Below are 19,330 nucleotides of genomic sequence, written 5' to 3' on the forward strand. Positions count from 1 at the left end.
CCTGGGCCCTGCACTTCTTGGTGGGTGCACATAGCCCTGTACCCCTACCTTTGTCTCTTGGAGGAGGTCATGTAGTCTAATAGCCAATTTAAAATTCCTCTCTCAACCCCTGCTCAGACATAGCCCACGGTAGCTCAGTATCCAAGCAGGTGCCCTAGTAAGGGGGACAGGAATTGTTTCTGACATGAACTAATAAGCTTCCTCTCCCCCCTGAGGGAGGAGCAGCCTTGCTAGGCCACAGATAAGGACATTGCAATCATCCTGAAGATACCTGATAAGCTAGGACCAGACAGAAAGAGAGGAGGACATCCCCTCTCAGTGGACTCGGAAGGGTGCAGGGAGGAGATGAGGGAGGGAGGGGAGGATTGGGAGGGAAAGAGGAAGAGGGCTACAGCTGGGATATAAGTGAATGTATAAAATTATTTAAAAAAATAAAATTCCTCTCTCCTTATAAGGTCATGTCCTGCAGCACCTGGAATTCCCCCTTGTGCAAATGAGGAATCCCCAGTGCCTAGGCTCTGGTCAATGAGGTACTCTCATCCCGAAACCCTACCCACCCCACAAAAGGTTTAAGTAGCGTTTGTTCCACCCATTAAATGAGCTGTCTCATTGAAGCTGCCTTCCAAGTGTTTGTTCTGGTCACGCTCACTGCTCCCTGAGGTCTCTTATACTCCATTTCCAATCTCAGGATCAGTTGGTCACAATCAGGAACTTGACCAGTAAAAACATAATATTTTTTTTCTTATAACTGGGAGACCAGAACAAAGAAAGTATGTTCGGCTGGGTGTGATGGCACATGCCTTTAATCTCAGGAAAAGGAGCAGAGGCAGAGGCAGAGACAGGCAGATCTCTGTGGGTTGGAGGCCAACTGAACTGCATAGTGAGTTTCAGGCCAGTCAGAGATACCCAGTTAGGTCCTGTGGGGAAAAGGGATGCCCAGTGGTGATAGGAAAGCCAGGCTGCTTTTACTACTTACTGGATCTCTAATTCATCCATGACAAACTTTATGTTAATGCATTTGCCATAATTAAAAATAGAAGGAAAGAAGAGATAGCATTAGTCCCTTTAAATTTCTGAATCTTTCAACAAGGATTTGTTTATTTGGCATTTTTATGTGCGTATGTTGACATGCACCGTGTGTGTGGTATGCATGGAGGCCAGAAGTGGGCATGGGGTCCTCTGGAACTGGAGCTACAGGGGGATTATGAGCTGCCATGGGTGTGATTAGTCTTACTGAGACTAATTCATCCAGGATGTAAAACCTACTAGGCCTATCGGTTGCTGGGATTCGTCTGGGGGGAGAAAAACAAAGAGAATAGCAGAGAAGAAAGGTAGAGGGATGGACTTTTGGCGAGGTCCATGGGCCTTCCCTCATGGTCCACAAGGAAGGGTTTAGAACATGGCAATTGCCAGGAGAAATGCATGAGCAGATTTATTTTACCTGAAGGACAAGGTTGATGTTTTAGTGACAGCAACTTCGAGTGAGTCGATCTGACTTTATGATAGTGTGGATTCTTCAGTGTGGTTAGATGACAAGATTCATTTAGTAAAATGGGCAGGGCTTGCGGCTCGGAGGTAGCGCACTGGCCTGCCATGAGCATGTCTTTGGGTTCCTTACTCTCCACATACTGGAAAAAATTACATAGCTCAGATGATGAAATCTTTGCTTAATTGTATTAGTGTTTAATAAATAAATTTAGAAGATCCTCTCACCATTCTTATGCTGGAACTTAAATCTAGGACCCCTCACCTTCTAGGCAAGTGCTTAACCACTGAGCTACATCACCAGTCCAGTTTTGAAGGCTTGACGTCGTCTTTCTTATTTTAAATGTGCATGTCATACACAAATGATAAATTGATTTAAAAAATAATAAAACTTTAAAGACCTTCACTTCAGAATATGTGTTATCTTGACTTCATTTCTGTTTTCACTTAAGTATAGCAGGGACGTGGTTGTCCAAGTTCTCCAGATATCTGAATGCTGTGAGACGTGGGATCTGATGAGTTATCATAATTTAAAAAGGAAAGTTTTAAAAGCCCTGAGAGTCTTGATCTTTTGGGCAAGACTGGAAAGGAGACAGGCAGTGGGTGATGTGCATGGCAGAGAGGCAGCCACTGACAGGCCAGGGAGCAATAAGGCTGACCCTGAGACTCTGGACTTGGACTTGCTGAGGTAAACTGGGGAGAAATTTTCTGAAGATGAATGGAGGAGTTGATCTGGGGGAAAGGGCAGGTGGTGGTGTTGGTGGGGACTGGAAGGAGTAGAGGAAGGGAAACTTCGATTGGGATGTATTGTATGAGAGAAGAAGAAGAGGGGAGGGAAGGAAGGAGGGAGGGAGAGAGGGAGGCAGGAGCAGAAAGTGGTTGAGGTATAATTGGGAAGTTACACAGCACGCTTTCTCCAAAGAAGAAACCTTTTGACCTCTAACAGGAGGAAAGAATCAGAGGTCATCAGGAGCCAGCGTGGCGTTCTTCAATGTCCTCGGTTCTCTAGGCCCTCTTAGGGCTTTCCCAAGCAGAGCCCCTGCACAAGGCTGGCCCTCAAAGCATGCCCAGGAGAAGAGTGGGTTCTATGTTTCTTCTTTCCCTTGGCACGGATCAGCCAGGCTCAGGCTTCTTTTAATTCCCTGCTTGCTGGACCTAGCTGTAGCACAATCTGGACACAGTCCTGGCTCAGTTGCCCAGACCTGATGAGAAGTCAGAACATAAGCCACACATTCATGGATTCCTGGAAGGCCAGAGGCCAGGTGGGTAGATGCTTTTTACCCACAGACCTTATTTATGTGCTCCTCAGAGGGCTCTGCCAGCAGTCCTTTCCTGTCTATTCCCCATAAATTCTATCATGAGATCAGAAAGGAGGCCTGTGTCTGAGAGACAGACAGAAGGAGGGGGAGGGAACATTTCCAATAAATGCATGTTCTGCTCTGAAGTAGTGCCCCTCCGTCTTTTATGTTGTTTCCAATTTTGCATTTTACCAGATAAAGATGTGCTCAACTTGCTTGCATGTGGATCTTTATAAAGAAATGAGATGTTGATGGGGCCAGGAGTAGAATTTCAGGACGGGAAACAGGAAAAGATGGAAAACGTATAGGACAAGTTCAGGAGACCTGCAAGCAATAAAATGTCCCTCTGAATCCAGAGAAAAGTTAAAAATACTTCTCAGGAATAGGACAGACATGTGCCATCTAGAATCAAGTCTCTCTGTGGGCACAAGCAGTTTTCTGGAAGGCTGGGCCAAGTGTCACCCTTTAGGTAATGGACTCTGGGAGTCGAGGCATGAGAAACAGCAGTAGAGGGCACTGGGACAAGGCTCAGGGAAGAGGCCTGAAGGCTAAGGATTGAGGTTGGAGGCAGTGTACATTGATCCTAAGGCCTTATGAATGCAAATGGATACTCCCCTAGAGCGCTTACCTGCCCCCCTCTTTAAAGTTCATTTTGAGACAGAGTCTTGCTAAGTTGCCCAGCTGGCCCTGATCTTAGGATTCTCCTATAGTAACCTCCCATGAGTAGCTTCCCATGTGTGCTATCATGAAAGAAAAGGAAGAATCTTTAATAACTTCCGTAGCCATAATAGTGCTTATAGACATAAGACATGATAGTTAGTTTGATTGTCAACTTGACACAACCTAGAGTCATGTAAAAGACAGCCTCCAGGGAGGGAGTGTCTGGATCAGGTTGTCCTGCAGGCATGTTTGTCGGTGACTATCTTTTTTTGGAGGGGCAGGATTTGAGATAGGGTTTCTCTATGTAGCTCTAGATGTCTATGTACATGCTCTGTAGACCAGGCTGGCCTTGAACTCAGAGATTTACCTGCCTCTGCTTCCCCAGTGCTGATATTAAAGCTGTGTGTCACCACTGCCCAGCATGTGGGTGATTATTTTGATCAGGTAGTCCTGTAGGCATGTTTGTGGGAAATTATCTTGAATGTGTTACCTAGTGAAGATAGATCTCACCTGATTAGAAGCAGTACCATTACCAAGGTTAGGGTCCTGGGCTGCCTAAGAGTAAAGAGCTAGCTGAGCAGCAAGCATATATGTCCTTATTTCTCTCTGCTCTTGACTGTTGTGGCTGTTTCAGGCCATTGTCACTGTGATGTCCCTAAGATGATGGGTGATGACCCAGAATTGTAAAGTCAAATAAACCACTTCCCTCATAAATTGCTCTCTGTCAGGTCATTTGTTATGGTGATAGAAGTGAATGGAGAAAAGGTGCTACATAGATGCCGTGTGAGGCTGTGGGTCAGCACATAGGAAAATGCATGGCTTTCACAGGAAAATAAGGCACCGGGAGGGATTTAGAAATGTCCTGACTCACAGAGCTCTCATTTTCCACACCTACCTGTGTCAACACAATCAGCCCCAGGAGAACCTCAAATAAACCGATTTTTAAAAATTACAACCTGTTTTTATTACAACCCGAGTCTAATCAGATGGTCTAATTCATATTTAAGATGCTTCCTTTCTGTGGAGAATGAAGGAAAGATGGTCATGTCTTCCCAGGTAGGGCTCAAGTCTGGAAACTCTTTGGTTCCAAGTGTCATAGATTCTTCTTGTGATACAACCCCTACTTCACCTCTTTCAAATGGAGGTCATAATTAGTCCATTAAGAATGAAAGAAAATGAGGCCAGATATGATGGTACATACCTTTAATCCCAGAACTTCAGAGACAGGTAGGTCTCTGAGTTCAAGGCTAGCCTGCTCTACACAGTGAGTTCCAGCACAGCTAGGCCTATGCAGGCCTTTAGCCTACCTTTAGAGAAAAAAAAAATAAAGGAAAATGAAAGTACACCATGTATTATTGACATTAGGAACAGGCAGGGCTTGGTATGTTATACTAGGTGACACTATAGGTGGGCCAGGGCATTTGGGCCTCTCATTTGCAAGGACACACTTCCCTAGGGTCATTTCCATATGACATATGAGTTATGCCCAATGTCCTTGGAGGATTAGATGGCGTGTGGAGTCAATACTATTAAGCTAGGGTCAGATGGAAGGGGAGGAGGACCTCCCCTATTAGTGGACTCGGAAGAGGGCAGGGAGGAGATGAGGGAGGGGGGTGGGATTGGGAGGGAAGGAGGGAGGGGGCTATGGCTGGGATGCAAGTGAATGACCTGTGATTAAAATAAAAAAAATAAAATTAATTAAAAAATAAAAACAGGGACTGTCTCTGACCTGAACTCGGTGTCAATGGCTGGCTCTTTGACCTTCCCACCCCCCAATTCCCCTGGGAGAAGCAGCCTTGCTAGGCAACAGAAGAAGATATTGTGGCCAGTCCTGATAAGACCTGATAAACAAGGGTCAGATGGAAGGGGAAGAAGTCCTCCCCTATCAATGGACTTAGAGACGGGCAGGGAGGAGATGAGAGAGGGAGGGTGAAATTGGGAGGGAATGAAAGAGGGGGTTACAGCTGGGATACAAAGTAAATAACCTGCAATTAATATAAAAAATAAAAATTTAATCGAAAAAAAAAGCTAAAATGGATCCAACCATTTTTGTCTTTGATCAAGACTATAATAATATTTGAGTAGGCCTGCACCAAAACCAAAGGGCTGGATGGGTTTAAAGAGCCTCATGGGAGAAACACAGGACACTACTGTATGAGCATAAAGTTACTGTGTAATTCAAATGCTGATTTCTGTATCCCCTATATCTGGTTGCAAGCCTTATTCTGAGAATCTCCTGTCTCAATGTTGTATAAACTCTGCTTCCCAATTGTCCCCTGATAACCAATAAGGCAATTTTCAGCCAATCACTGAGCAGGGGAGAGAAGAGGGTTGGATTTCCTGCCAGCCAGGGGAAGAGGAGTTAGATAAGGAAGTAAGGGATTAAGCCACGGGAGAGGTTCAGGAGACATCAGAAGAAGCTGGAAAAAAGAAAACTACAAAATCCAAGTATTTCTGGGATATACATGGGGAGGAAACCAGATTAGCTTAGAGAGTGAAGAAATAAATTAATAACTGGTCGGTTATTGTATTGTGAAGCTTATTATTAAACAAATATAGAAAAGTCTCAATTATTTGTGTGATAGCCAGGTTAAGAGAGAAACTGAGAAACAAGCACAGCTATATAAAAATTATCGTAACACCTGTGTGTGATAACTTGGCTTCATAACTCTAAAGTTTGGCACCCTTTCACCAAGACTGGGAGAAGAGGCTGTGCATCTTTACAAGAATATGTGGTAGAAAGATAGATCTTAGGGATTTTTAAGTGTCATTCCTGGGTGAAACCGGAAGTCACACATGTCGTTGGCCTTCAGAATCAGAGTGTTGCACCTGTAGTTTCTCCAAAAATATTCAAAATCTATTTTCTTTCACAGACTTTTTCCTGAGTATTAGTGTTTTGCTTGCATGTATGTCTGTGTGCCACCATATTTGTGCTTAGTTCTTGGGGAAGCCAGGAGAGGTCATCAAATCCCCTGGAACTGGAGTTACAGACAGCTGTGAGCCACCATGTAAGTCAAAACCCAGGTCCTTAGAGGAGCAGAAAATGCTCTTAACCACTATGCTATCATTCCAGCCTCTCATATATATATTTAAAAAATTTCAGGTGAATTGAGTGTGATCGTAGACTCAATCAATCCCAGTGCTTGTGGGTCAGAAGCAGGCCTCTCTATGAGTTCAAAGCTAGCCCAGTCTACACAGTGAGTTCCAAGGTATCCAGGGCTACATAATTAGACTCTGTCTTGGAAAAGTGTGTGTGTGTGAGAGCTGGAGAGATGTTTTCCAGTTTAGAGCACTGATTATTATTATTGACTCCTAGTATCTACATAGTTGCTCACAACTGTCTGTAACTCCAGTTCCAGAAAATCTGATGCCCTTTTCTGGCCTCTCTGAGCATTATACACACGTGATGCATAGACCTACCTGGAGGCAAACCGCTCATATGAAAACTAGTGGCAGGCAAACTAAGCCAAATTATTGCCTAGCCAGTGTAGTATAGCAATTACTTACACAGCTTGTACATTGTATCAGAAATCATAAGTAATCTAGAGATAATCAGAAGTATATGGAAGTCAGGCATCATGATGCCGGTCTGTACTCCCAGCGTTTGAGAAGCGTAGACTCTGGGATTACGGCTTCAGGGTCAGCCTGGACCACTGGCTGAGTCTGCAGTTAGTTTGCTCTACACAGCAAGATGGCGTCTCAAAGGGCAAGAGAAAGGCTGAGCATAGAAAGTGTGTATAGTTTGTATTAAATATGCAGTTCCACTTTCGTATCAGGGCCCTGGGCCCTCTGGCCTTCCACATGGAGGCCCGGAACTCACTCCCCTCAGTCTGGGAGAATTTATTTTCTAAAGCGAATGCTCCACGAAAAGGTAAGTCAGGGAGCCCTGAGGCAGGAAGGGATTTGTCTAAAGTTTGGCTGAATGGGGGCACGTTAATGGCATCTTGGTGGTCCTTTTGTGCAGTCCTTCATAAGTGCATCCTCAAATTCACTCTTGCTGTTTGAGAAGGACCTTATCCGCAGGAACATATGGATGTGGAACTCTCAGCTCCCTCTGCCCTGTGAGTTCCTTCTCATGAACGGCCTATTGAGGTGAATGCATGAATGTTCCCTTTTAATGCTCCTAAGTAAGAGTATTTTCATTGAGTGATTCAATAAACATTTACGAGGGAGCTAGGTTGTGCCAGGTGGTATGTTAGGTATGAGCCAGGTGGAAATTTCTCTCAAAGGGACCTCAAAGGAGACAGATGGATAGGGCAGATGAATCCATAAAAATATTAAACATAAAGTTGTCCTGAAATCCAGACACCCCCAAGAGAAATGGGAGCATGTGCCTAGACAAACACCCACACACAACAGTTCACTGTAGCATCTTTCAGAATGAGCAAATGGTAGAAACAACACATAGAGCTGGTAATGACAAGATGTGGCTTAGCCTATTATTCAGCATTAGTCACCAGGGAAAAGAGATGAAGTTTCTAATTCAGCCACACCACGAGTAGACCTGGAAAGCATTGTGCCAAGTGATAAAAGCCAGGCACAGAAGGCCACGTGTTGTATGATTCTGTTCAGTAGAAATGTCTGGATTAGGCAAATCCATAGTTGCAGAGAATGCATGAGAGGCTGCCTAAGGCCTTGGGGTCGAGGAAGATGGGAAACGGCCACCAGTGATACAGGGTTTCCTTCTAAAGAGCCAAAGTGGAGCTGATTGTGCGAAGGATGCCCCACTTTGTGAGTGGGCTGAAAACTGTTGTGTACTTTAAATGGGTGGGTCATGTGACCCACAAATTCCATCTCAAAAAGCTTGCCACAGTGGGGGGGGGGTGTAGAGATTGCTCAGTGGTTAAGAGCACTTGCTGTTCAATCCTGAGGACTGGAGTTCGGGTCTCAGCACCATCATTGGGCAGCTCACATACGCCTGTAACCTACAGGCACGGTGGCACACAGCTTTAGTTCCAGCACTCAGGAGTCAGAGGCAGGTGGATCTCTATGAATTTAAGGCCAGCCTGGTTTACATAGCAAGTTCCAGTCCAGCCAAGTCCACATAGTTAGACCCTGTTACAAAAACAAACAAACAAACAAACAAACAAAAACTAAAGCAAGCAAGCAAGCAAGCAAATCAACAAAAATCCTAAATGCCTGTCTGCCTGTTTCCAAGGAATCTGATGGCTACTCTGGATCTCCCAGGCCAGACAAACCTGTACATATACTCACACATACACACAAATAAAACAAAATCCTCATGTGAGGGAGTCAAAGAGCAGGGTGTGCCCTGAGGAATTCAAAGGGAAGGGAAGGCTGAGGAGCTGAAGCTTGAAACGTGAATGCCAAGGTTTCCACAGCCCTTTGAGAATGGAGGACCCATGTTGGACATGAGCTCACGGGTGCTTACTTTTCATATTCTCAGGCAAGAGTGTTTTCCTTGATTGACTCAGTAAACATTTGTGAAGCAGCTAGTTTGAGCTAGGTATGAACTTGAGTTACATCTTCCTTCAAAGAGACCTCCCGGCTTTAAAGGAGATGCTATCAGATATTACAAGCCCTGTGAAAATGGAAGGCATTGCCACAGGCCCAGAACCAAGCACCTCTGAGGACATGCAGGTACCCCAGTGGTTGCAGGACAGGAGTCTGTGGAGAGATTAGGGACAGACATTGGTTGGGCACGGAGGTAAATCTGACTTTCGCCCCCTCAGAAATGGAAGAAGCTGACAGTTAGCTTCATAGACCCTGGGGCTGGGATACTTGGGCTCAATTCCAGTTCTGCATTTATGGCCTGAGGAAGTCACTTTTTCTCCCTGTGCCTTAATCCGCTCCTCTGTTGCACAGACTGACACAAGCATTAGCATCAAGGCATCCAAAGTCCTTGCAATGGGGCCTGCAGGCTCTGAGCATCTGGGCATGTGTGTTGACAACACATGAAAATGAATCACCGGAAAGTGAGCCAAAGGCTATGTATACGAATGATGCGGAGGGTGAAGGGATTAGACCAAAATGATGAGACCTAGAGGGCTTGCAGTTGTCCACGGCAGATGATGTCTGGGAAGCTGAGAAGCAGCAGGGTTGGCAAGAAGAGAGAATGTTTGAAAAGGCCTAAGAGGAAACGCTAGGATGTGATGACTAGCAAACGAAGGGCAGGGAGTGAAGTTGTGCCTCTAGGTGGCTTCTGAGGGGTTTTTGTTTGTTTTTCAAAACAGGGTTTCTCTGTGCAGTCCAGGCTGGCCTTAAACTCAGAGAAATCCACCTACCTCTGCCTCCTGAGTGCTGGGATTAAAGGCCTGCACCATCACCGCCAGGCTTGCTTCTGAGTTTCTGGTTTGGGTAACTGCTAAGTTTCTGATTTGGATAACTGGTGGGACCATTCACGGAGATGGAGAAAACAGAAGAAAGAGAAAGTGCAAAACTCACATCACTGGTCAAATCTAGTATATGGTACTTGTGGGATCCAAACCAGCCCTATTATAATAATTATTATCATCTTTATTATTGTTATTGTGTCTTATTTGTGCACAATCGTTTCATGTGAACTTTTCATATATGTATACGCTTTGATCATATTTATCCCTGCTTCCCTTCTTTTTTCTCCTCTCACCTCCCTATAGTTCCTTCTCACCTCCAATATAGTCTATATGACATAAAACATACCTGTTATAAAACATTGTATACACAATCTATGTTCCATCTTTGAGAGAAAACATGGATATGTCTTTCTATGTCTGGCTTTTTAATTTTTTTTTTTTTTTTTTTTTTTTTGAGACAGGATCTCACTATGTAGCTCCAACGATCCTAGAACTCCTAATAGATTCAGCTCGCCTCAGATTCACAGAGATCCACCTGCATCTGCCTCCCCAAGTGCCGGGATTAAAGGTGTGTGCCGGCAGGCCTAGCCTGAATCTGACTTCTTTTACATACCGTGATCTCTGGTTCCATTCATTTTCCTACAGCTGACATAATTTCATTTTTCCTTATAGCTAAGTAAAACTCCATCATGTGTACCTCCCTCCCTCCCTTCCCTCCCCCTCTCCCTCCCTCTCCCTCTGTGTGTGGCAAGTGTACTTGTTAGTGTGTGCATACACACGCGTGCACGTGCAGGTGGAGGCTTGAGGTTGTCACCAGGTGTCTTTTCTTTTTTTGACACCGAGCCACTCATTGAGCTCAGTGACTCTCCTAGGCTGGATGGCCAGTGAGTGCCAGTGATCTGCCTGTCTCTCCACTCCTGGAGGACTCCCTCTGCTGCCTATACGCAGGCTCTAGGGACCCAAACCCGGGTCCTCATGCTTGAACTGCTGACATTTTAGGAGCCGAGTCATCTCTCCATTCCATTTTCTTCATCAAGTCATCTGTTCATTTTATCTATGTAGCCCAGACACCGAGGCTTTTCTTTATCTAGTCAGATATCCATTTTTGTTATCTATTCAGCCTAGATGCCTGGGCTGATTCCGTAACTTGGCTATTGTGAACAGTGTCACAGTGAATGCAGGTGTGTGACTATCTCCTTTGTACGGTGACTTTGATGCCTTCAGCAGTATATACAAGATCAAACCGAGTCTTCTGATTTCAAATCCAGGACATTTCTCATTTGCTCCCCTTCCAGTCACTAGAGTTGGGACCTTCTCTTGAGGTGCCAGGGCTTTTTATACTTACAGGTGAAACATCACGAGGGGGTCAGCTGTCCCATGCACATGGCCTGGTGGGCAGCCATGGGGTAGAGCAAATGTAGACTGAAGAATATGACAAGCGGAGTGCCAACGGTTTGGGTTAGGAAGTTCGGAGGGATATAACTATTTTGCTACTGTTGTCTTCCTCAATCTCCGCAAGCCTGGAGTTCCACATTTTAAAGCTGTTTATGACTAATTCATTAATTTTGCAGTCCTGGGGGTGGCACCTAGAGCCTCACACATGCTAGGCAAACTCCCTACCACTGACCTATGTCCCTAGGCCAAGGGCTCCACGCTTTACTTGACAGCAATCATCCCAACAAAGTGTGCAGTGAGGACCTACTGTAGGTACCAGCAGAATGGCCTCTGTCTCAGGATTCATTAGGGTATATTCCAGATATCAGGGGCTCTCCTTGTCTGACATTTGAATGCAAATAATCTCAGTAGTTCCTTCTTTCTCGGGCCCCTTATGTTTCAGCCATAGTACCAGGTTCCTGCTCCACCTTGAGCAAATGCAAAGACCTCATTCAAGCATGCCATTGGCCTCTCCCACCCTGACTCAGCCTGAATGTTCTTCATAGAACCTCCTTGGGCATGGATGTTGTCAGGGACACTTCAAAACTGTCCCTGCCAGGGCCCCCACCAACTACAGCTTTCGCTTCTGTAGAGGTTTTGCCAGGCGCCAAAAACATCTCCAGTGCTCTGGCTTGGAGCAGCCAATGGAAACCACAGCCAGGACCCCTCCCTCTCTCCCCGAGTGGCATCCCAGCTTCTTGCCTCCTGTTTCTCTCTTGCCTGTGCCAGTCTGCCTGACTCAGAAGCGAGGACTCACTGGGAAGCAGCACTGGGGGCTCCGGGGACACCTCACCTGATTATCTGCCCTGTGTTTTCTGGAGGCTCGATATAAAGATGTCCTGGAGACAGGTCATCCTCCTGTCGTGTCTCTCAGCGACACTGCTCCTGTGTAGTGAGTATGGGAGGGTCCAAGGGTGGGCTGTGTTACCTACATAGTAAGACTTTACAGATAGGTAAATTTGCTCAGGCGGCATAAGTAGGAAGGGGTGTTTTTCTTGAGGTAGCTACTCTCGGTGTGTGTGTACAAGATAACGTAACAGTGAAAATAGCAAAGATGAAAAGTAGGAAACAAGCAGGCTCATATGGTGAGTTACCATAAAGCTTGGCTCTGTGCCTGCTCTGCCGACAGGCAGAGGGCCCCACAGGTAGTCTGGTGAGCTACAGCACCCAGAGCTATCGAAGGCCCACGAGGGCTCTGATGTTGCAGCCTTTTCCTGTATCTGACCCTACAGTGCTACAAGAAGGGACCAGCGCTTCTGTGGGCAGCAGGCAGGCAGCCGGAGAAGAGACCCAGGACGGTGAGTCTAGAGGCTATCCCTACATGTGGAACAGTTAGGTCCTGCCCCCCAACCCCGTGCTGGGTGTGAAGAGCTCTTCTCTGGTTTCAGGTACGAAACAGAACATTTTCATGCAAGAATCTGATGCCTCGAACTTCCTCAAGAGGCGTGGCAAGCGGTCTCCTAAATCCAGAGATGAAGCCAATGGTAAGAATGCTAGATGGTCTCCCTTCCACAATGGGTGACCAAAGGCCTTGGATATTAGGGTGACTGGAGTGCTAAGTGAGCAATGGTAACATATTTGGGGCCAGTGAGATGGCTCAGTGGGTGAAGGTGACCTGAATTCAGTGCTTGGACCCCCGCCACACACATGATAGAAGACAAGTGACTCCTAAAAGTTGGTCTCTGACCTCCACATACACACTGCGGCATACATGCGTCCCTAACAAATGAAATAAATAAAAATATAGAAATATCGTATGTCACTGGTTGTGGGTCACTGGTGGACCGAATGTGGCATCGGAGTAAGGAGCAATAAAAGCTTTGCCACATCAAGAGCGCCAAGGTGCATCCAAATTCAGAAAGTGAAAAAAACAAAACAAAACAAAACAAAACAAAAAAAACTTAGAGGGAATGTCTAAAGGTCTAAAGGGAATAGGGTACTTCAGTGTGTGTCAAGGGGTGGTGGCGTGGTGCATCCTGGACAACAGCATGGCACTCAGGGGACAAGCACCAGGGACCCAAATGCTGAGTAGATATGGTGATGGCTCAGCTCATGAGTGGCCTTAGCCACTCCCTCTCTGTGATTCCAATTTCCTTATCTATAAACCCAGGAAAGAGGAGAGGGACAATGTGTCCAGACAAGGAGGAGATGGCGTGGGGTTTTTTGTTTTTTTTCTTCAGTTTAATTTTCTGTGAATTTCGGAGTCTCTGGTACTCTGAATGCCCTGGTCCTTGACCTTCCAACCAAAGAGGCATTGGAGTTTCCTCTCTTTGAAATTGATTCTTGCAAGCCTCTGAGCTCAGACTATCCTGGCTGAGTCTGTGGCTTGATTCTTTCCTTGTGCGTACAGATGAATGCACTCTTTGTGTCCTTCACCACACTCAGCAAGGTGACCTTGTTCAGGAAAAACAGCAGGATTATTTTCAAATGATGGGGAAGAACAGAGATGGAAATGTTTACAGGTCAAACTTTTTTAAAACTTGGAGAAGGCTAACCAACCACGGTAGGAAAAGCGCCAGAATGCACACAGGTTGAAATTCAAAGTGGGCTAATGCCAGTAACACTGAAAGTCTGTGCTGGGGGTGCAGTCCTTGCTTGCAACCAGAGAAGCAGCTTCTGGCAGACCCTGGGTGAGGCTGTTATCTCCTGTCCTGTGAAACAGACTCAGAATAACAAGGTGCATGACTAAGCCCGAGGCCTCTCACTTTGGATGAAAGCTCAGTTAGGCAGGCAGTTGGGGAGGCCCAGATTATCCAAGTGAGGAACCAGGACTTCAGGCAAGTTCTGTAGGTAGGTAGGGGAGCATGGCGTTAGAATTAACTTGAACGTAGAACTGCTGTAGAGTAAGAATTGGATGGATGGATGTTTGCGTGTGTGTGTGTGCGCGTGCATGTTCAATGCATATGGTGGCCAGACGATAGCTTCAGGTGTTGTTTCTAAGTTGCTGTCCACTTTTCTTTTTGAGGCAGGGTCTCTCGCTGGACTGGAACTTGCCAGATCGTCTAGTCTGGCTGGCTAATAAGCCCCTGGGATGTGTGTCTCCTCTATCCCAGCTCTGGGTTTACAAGTGCATGGCACCATGCCCGGTTACTTTACAGAAAATGCATATGTGGAGAATGAAATCATTCTGTGTTACTATTATTTCAGATATCAATTTTTGTTTTTTTTTTTGTTTTTTTTTTTTTTACAAAGATGCCTCTTCAGGAACGGGTAGTCATTCATGATGTCCCTCCTAAAATCTGTCATCCCCCACCCCCAGCAGCAGCATTGTGACAATTGGAGGCACATCAGAGCCTCCAGGGCACAGTGCTCTGGGCCAGGCAGCTGTGTGACCCCCGTCAGGTCACCACACTTCTCTGAGCTTGAATCACCTCCTGAGAAGTCGGTAGGCTGTGGCGATGGACTGGACTCTGTATCATTTCCGTCAGAAAAGCTTTTTGCCACTGTAAATAAAGGCATGGCTTTGTGAAGAAGCTTCCGTCAGAAGTGTGTAGTAGGACAAATTCTCAGAAAACCTGGTTTTAATGAGTTATTAGTATTCATATTTACTTATTAATGTAAGCTTCTTGCTTCCAGGAAGGAGCTGAGATTTTCTTCTCCTTTTCTTCTCTACTTCCTTATTTCTTTTTCTTTCTTTCTTTCTTTCGTTAAGAAAACAGAAAGGCCACTTGTTGATTTACCCTGGGTTGTGTATGTTGTATGTGCATATGTATGCCACAGCATGTGTGTGTAGAGGTCAGAGGACTGTTTGTGGGAGACGAGTCTCTCCTTCCATCGTGTGGATTCTGTGGATCAAACTCAGGTTGTCAGGCTTGCTGGTGAGCATCTTGTTGCTGAGCCCTCCTCCTCTTCTTTCTCTTCTCTCCTGCTTCCTTCTTTCCCCCAGAGCGAGGTACCGACTCAAGGCCTTGTGCGTGCTAGGGGAATCCAACACTCTGTACTGTGGAGTGTACTGTGGGTACAGCTCTTAGCTCTTCTGCTTCTCTCTCTTGCATATCAGCGTCATAGGGCCACAGGAGCTGTAGTCCAGTCTGTGATGTGAGGGGACCCCAGCCTTGACAATGAGGCGATTAGAGGGGCCCACTCTTCCTGAAGGCCTGTGACCTGCAGGCCTTCACTGTGTTTGCCAGTTGAAGGGACACATTATAAGAACCTTTAAAGAGCTTTAAATATCATCTTCCAGAGCATCACCACTCTCAGTTTTTATTATGGACGTCATCATGCAAGTAAAAATTTATGTGACTGTTGTTATTTTGTAGCGTTGGGAATGGAACGCACATTCTAGGCAAGCGCTCCTACCACAGAGCCACATTCCCTAGCCTGCTGACACTTGATTTCATACCCCTCTTAACTGCATGACAGGGTTGCCCCTCTTAAGAAGTGGATGGCATCTTTATCTGCCTTTAAATTTTTTATGATGTTTCTGCATCAATTTTGTATGCGCACATATATTTGGTATGTGTACATGTATTTTGTATGTAGCATCTATGCACCTATCTTGTATGTGTACCATGTATTCTGTATGTATCAGGTGCATGCCTGCTACAGTGTACAAGATGTCAGAGGACAACTTGTGGGAGTTGGTTCTCTTCTACCATCTGGGTCCTAGGGACCGGATCATGTCATCAGGCTTGGCAACACGCACTTTCACCCACTGAGGCATCCTGCCAGCCCCTTACCCTTTTAATCTCACTGCTAACCCCACACTCTGGCTGAGGCAGGTGCTCAGAATGGACTTGAAGGTATTCATCAATGTGAGATTAACTTTTAAAAATTTTTATTTTTACCTTATTGCATGGGTGTTTTGCCTGCATGTATGTCCGTGCATGCCATGCGTGCCTGGTGCCTATGGAGGCCAGAATAGGGCACTGGATTCCTTGGAACTGGAGTTAACAAATGTTGTGATCTGCTATGTGGTTGCTGGGGGTTCAACGCAGGTGCCCTGGAAGAGCAGCCAGTGCTCTCAACTGCAGAGCCATCTCTCCAGCCCCAAGGGTTATTTTCAAGCCAATTAAGCTTTAGAGAGTTCATTTATCACCGTGGGGGTTCAAGTTTCTATGGTCTGTGGATAGAATGGCCTCCCAGGCCCTTCATGTTTTAAAGTCCAGGAGAGGCACGAACCATTTTGGCAAAGCCCTGGACCATCCCTCTTCCCTCAGACCCAGTCTCTCAGGTGCAGTGTGCTGTTCCTCACGCATGTGCCCTCCTTGCTCCTTTCTCAAGAGCAACTCTGTCTTCACAGCGGAAAACAGACAGAAGCTGCGAGACCAAGAGCTGCGGAGAGAATATTACGAGGAACAAAGGAATGAGTTTGAGAACTTCGTGGAGGAACAAAGAGATGGTAAGAGCTCTCCAGCAGCAGCCTTGGGGGAGGAGAGTGTAGGGCAAAGTCCAGGCTTGCCTTCGTCTCTCCCTGATGTTGACTGGAGGAGAGAGGTATGGATGGAGGAGGCATTTTCAATTTCTATCCATGGCAGATGTGAAGAGGACAAGTCACAAAAATGGCAGAGGATAAAGGACATACGGGTTAGAGACACACTGGCCTGGGGGGCCATGGTGACCAGGGAGTTATTGGCTAACGGTATAAAAGCAGGAAGCACCTAGTTAAGCCCTGCAAGCAGGTGCTGGGCTCGCATCCTAGGAAATCAAACTTTCTTGGGAACATAGTGTAAAGAACTCAGACTGTCACCTCGGGGCAAATGCTTATGTCGTTAGAGACTTGTTGACCTTGGCAGGCGGCTGAGGAGAACTGTCTTGTTTTTAAAACCTGAGGATTTGGAATCCAAATTTCCTTCAGTGTGATTTTTTTTACTCTCACTGTTCCTAATAACACCCGACAGAGTCCATCCTAAGTGTTTCAGGCCTTGGCCAGGTCTAAGTGGTGCCGGCATGTAATCCCAGCACTTACTCGGTAGATTGAAGCAGGGGGAATCTCAGCTTTAAAGCCTGCCTGGGCTACATAGTGAAACACTCAAAAACAGAAACAACCAAACCAAACCAAACCAAACCAACCCAAACCAAACCAAAATCCCCAAACCCAAAATTAAGCAAAAACATATCTTTTTCAAATTTCTAGCACATGGGTAGAAGAATTCACTGTTTTCTCCTTCATGATGAGTTGGGATGAGGGGTGACCCTGGTTCTCGAGCCCCACCCACAGAGTAGAGAGCAGGGCAAAAGCTGTTGGGGACTGTCATCATAGGAGCTGTTGGAATGAATATTTGAATGACTGTCACAATCCTCTGAACATAGGCCTTACCATTTCCACTTTACAGACCGAAAGAGTGAGGCTTAGAAAGGACACACAATCGCTTGATTATGTGCTAGAAAATGGCCTAGGGTGGATGGTCTGTTTGCCAGCAAAGCTGCTGCTCTTCCCCACCACCAATGATGGCATCCGTGGAGGCCTTGGGGGCTCTTCCCACTGGTCCACAAAGATGGTGGAATGAGCAGGGTAAAAGAAAGTGACCCTAAGGGTCTTTGCAGAGCTTAATAAAGGAAGGGGGAAAGAGAGCAAGCCTAGCTCACCATCGATTTGATTTTTGAAAAAACTTGAACTCATTATCCCCATCCCTACCCTCTCTGCCCCAGAGTGACTGTCACAGGGGTCCAGCTACCTGGACCATTCCCTCGCATGCACCTGCACTTTTTTTTCTGAGCCCCATGGCAACCTGCTTTCTGTTAGCAGTTTTATGTTAACCCACTGAAGGATTGAGGTCTCCTAGTGAGCTGCTTCATAAAAGGGACACCTAACCAATGACAAAAAGATGCGTGATTAACCTCCAGGTCAAAGACACACCTCGAAGAGGAGTTGTTCCACTGAGCTTGAAAAATGTCTGAAGAGCTAAACCCCACCCCAGGGCCGGGCTCTGTGTGTACCTGGTTGTTCCAGTGGGAGCATGCATTGCAGGCTCATGCAGAAATGAGACAGCCTCAGTAGCCACAGTGACCAACACTTGCCTCATCTGTCCCTTCTCCAGATCGTTTTGACAGCATAATTCTATTTTTAAAACTTAGAAAATCTAGAACATGCAAGGTCTGATGGGACATATCTGTAATCCCAGCACTCAGGAAGTTGAGGCGGGAAGATCATGAGTTCCAGGTCAGCCTGAGCTGCTGCATAATTGCTAACGATTTCCATGTTTTTCTCTAAATTATTTTATATTGTTTGTTTGTTTATTTATTTGTCTGTGTGTGTGTGTGTGTGCATACACATGCATGTAGAGATAAGAGAACAGTTTGTGGGAGTTGGTTCTCTTCTTTCATGTGAGTTTTAGGGATGGGACACAGGTCATTAGGCTTAAGAGCAAGCACTACCCTGAGACAAGGCATCTCACTGGCCCCGTGCATGAGTTTTTCAATACCTGGCCTGTGTTCCCACGTGGCCATTATGTTGTTACATGTTAGTTTGGTGTCTAGTCTTCTGTGTCTAGTCTTAAGCCAGTGTTTACATACGACTTTCCCCCTCATTTCTGGCAGCATAGGTAAGGCAGCTCAGGGGTCAGGTGTTGCCCTTAGTTTCAGTTCTGCTGGCAACCAGCTTGCGACCTTTATCCTCTGCCCTGATCCGAATGGAAACCTTTGTACAAACGTTCCCTTAGTTCAATGTCCCCTCAGCAGGTGCTGTGGGCTGATGGCTGATCAGTAACTGCTGCTGGGTTGGGTGTCTTCTAGTCTGCACAGTGGCCTTTGTCTTCTGTCCTCAGAGCAGGAAGAGAGGACCAGGGAAGCAGTGGAGCAGTGGCGGCAGTGGCATTATGATGGCCTGTACCCTTCCTACCTCTACAACCGCCATCACATCTGACCTCACCCTGAAGCAGCTGGGGAAGAGGAACATGAAACATGCCACCCACCTCTCTTCTACAGACCCTCGAGGTGAAGATCCCACGCTGCCTTGCCCAACAGCTCCAGGACGCACACACCCTTTGTTCTGATGACCCAGGATGCTTGGCTTTTGCTTCTTTGTGGATATTTCTTTTCTTTTCTTTTGAGGTGAGCAACCACCTGTGGTCTTTCCCAGCATTAAATCTACATGCTGTCCCCTTGCTTATCCACTGGAAACAGAATTAGAAGGCCCATCTGATAGGACAGTTAAAAGGATCGCAGCAAGAAGATTTTAAGTTTGCCTATCGCCTATTAATAAAAGTGCTGAATCAA

General features: G+C 46.1%; 1 protein-coding gene across 1 annotated transcript; it reads left to right on the plus strand.

Annotated features, from left to right (window-relative positions):
- Nucleotides 1–11,884: 11,884 nt before the first annotated feature.
- Ucma (upper zone of growth plate and cartilage matrix associated) lies at nt 11,885–19,330 on the plus strand. The gene is made up of 5 exons (XM_055593858.1): nt 11,885–12,065; nt 12,406–12,471; nt 12,562–12,657; nt 16,416–16,514; nt 18,880–19,330. Exons 1-5 carry the CDS (start codon nt 12,008–12,010, stop codon nt 18,975–18,977), a joined length of 417 nt encoding a protein of 138 aa, XP_055449833.1. The 5' UTR covers nt 11,885–12,007; the 3' UTR covers nt 18,978–19,330.

This window comes from Psammomys obesus, unplaced genomic scaffold (genome assembly GCF_907164565.1).
Source record: "Psammomys obesus unplaced genomic scaffold, mPsaObe1.curated_primary_1811, whole genome shotgun sequence".
Lineage (NCBI taxonomy): Eukaryota > Metazoa > Chordata > Mammalia > Rodentia > Muridae > Psammomys > Psammomys obesus.

Bases quoted from the DNA above. Each gene is read 5' to 3' on its own strand.
- Ucma (XM_055593858.1), top strand. From the start codon at position 12,008: ATGTCCTGGAGACAGGTCATCCTCCTGTCGTGTCTCTCAGCGACACTG. The intron at 12,472-12,561 runs GTGAGTCTAGAG...CTCTGGTTTCAG, and splicing joins CGGAGAAGAGACCCAGGACG to GTACGAAACAGAACATTTTC. The intron at 16,515-18,879 runs GTAAGAGCTCTC...TTCTGTCCTCAG, and splicing joins CGTGGAGGAACAAAGAGATG to AGCAGGAAGAGAGGACCAGG.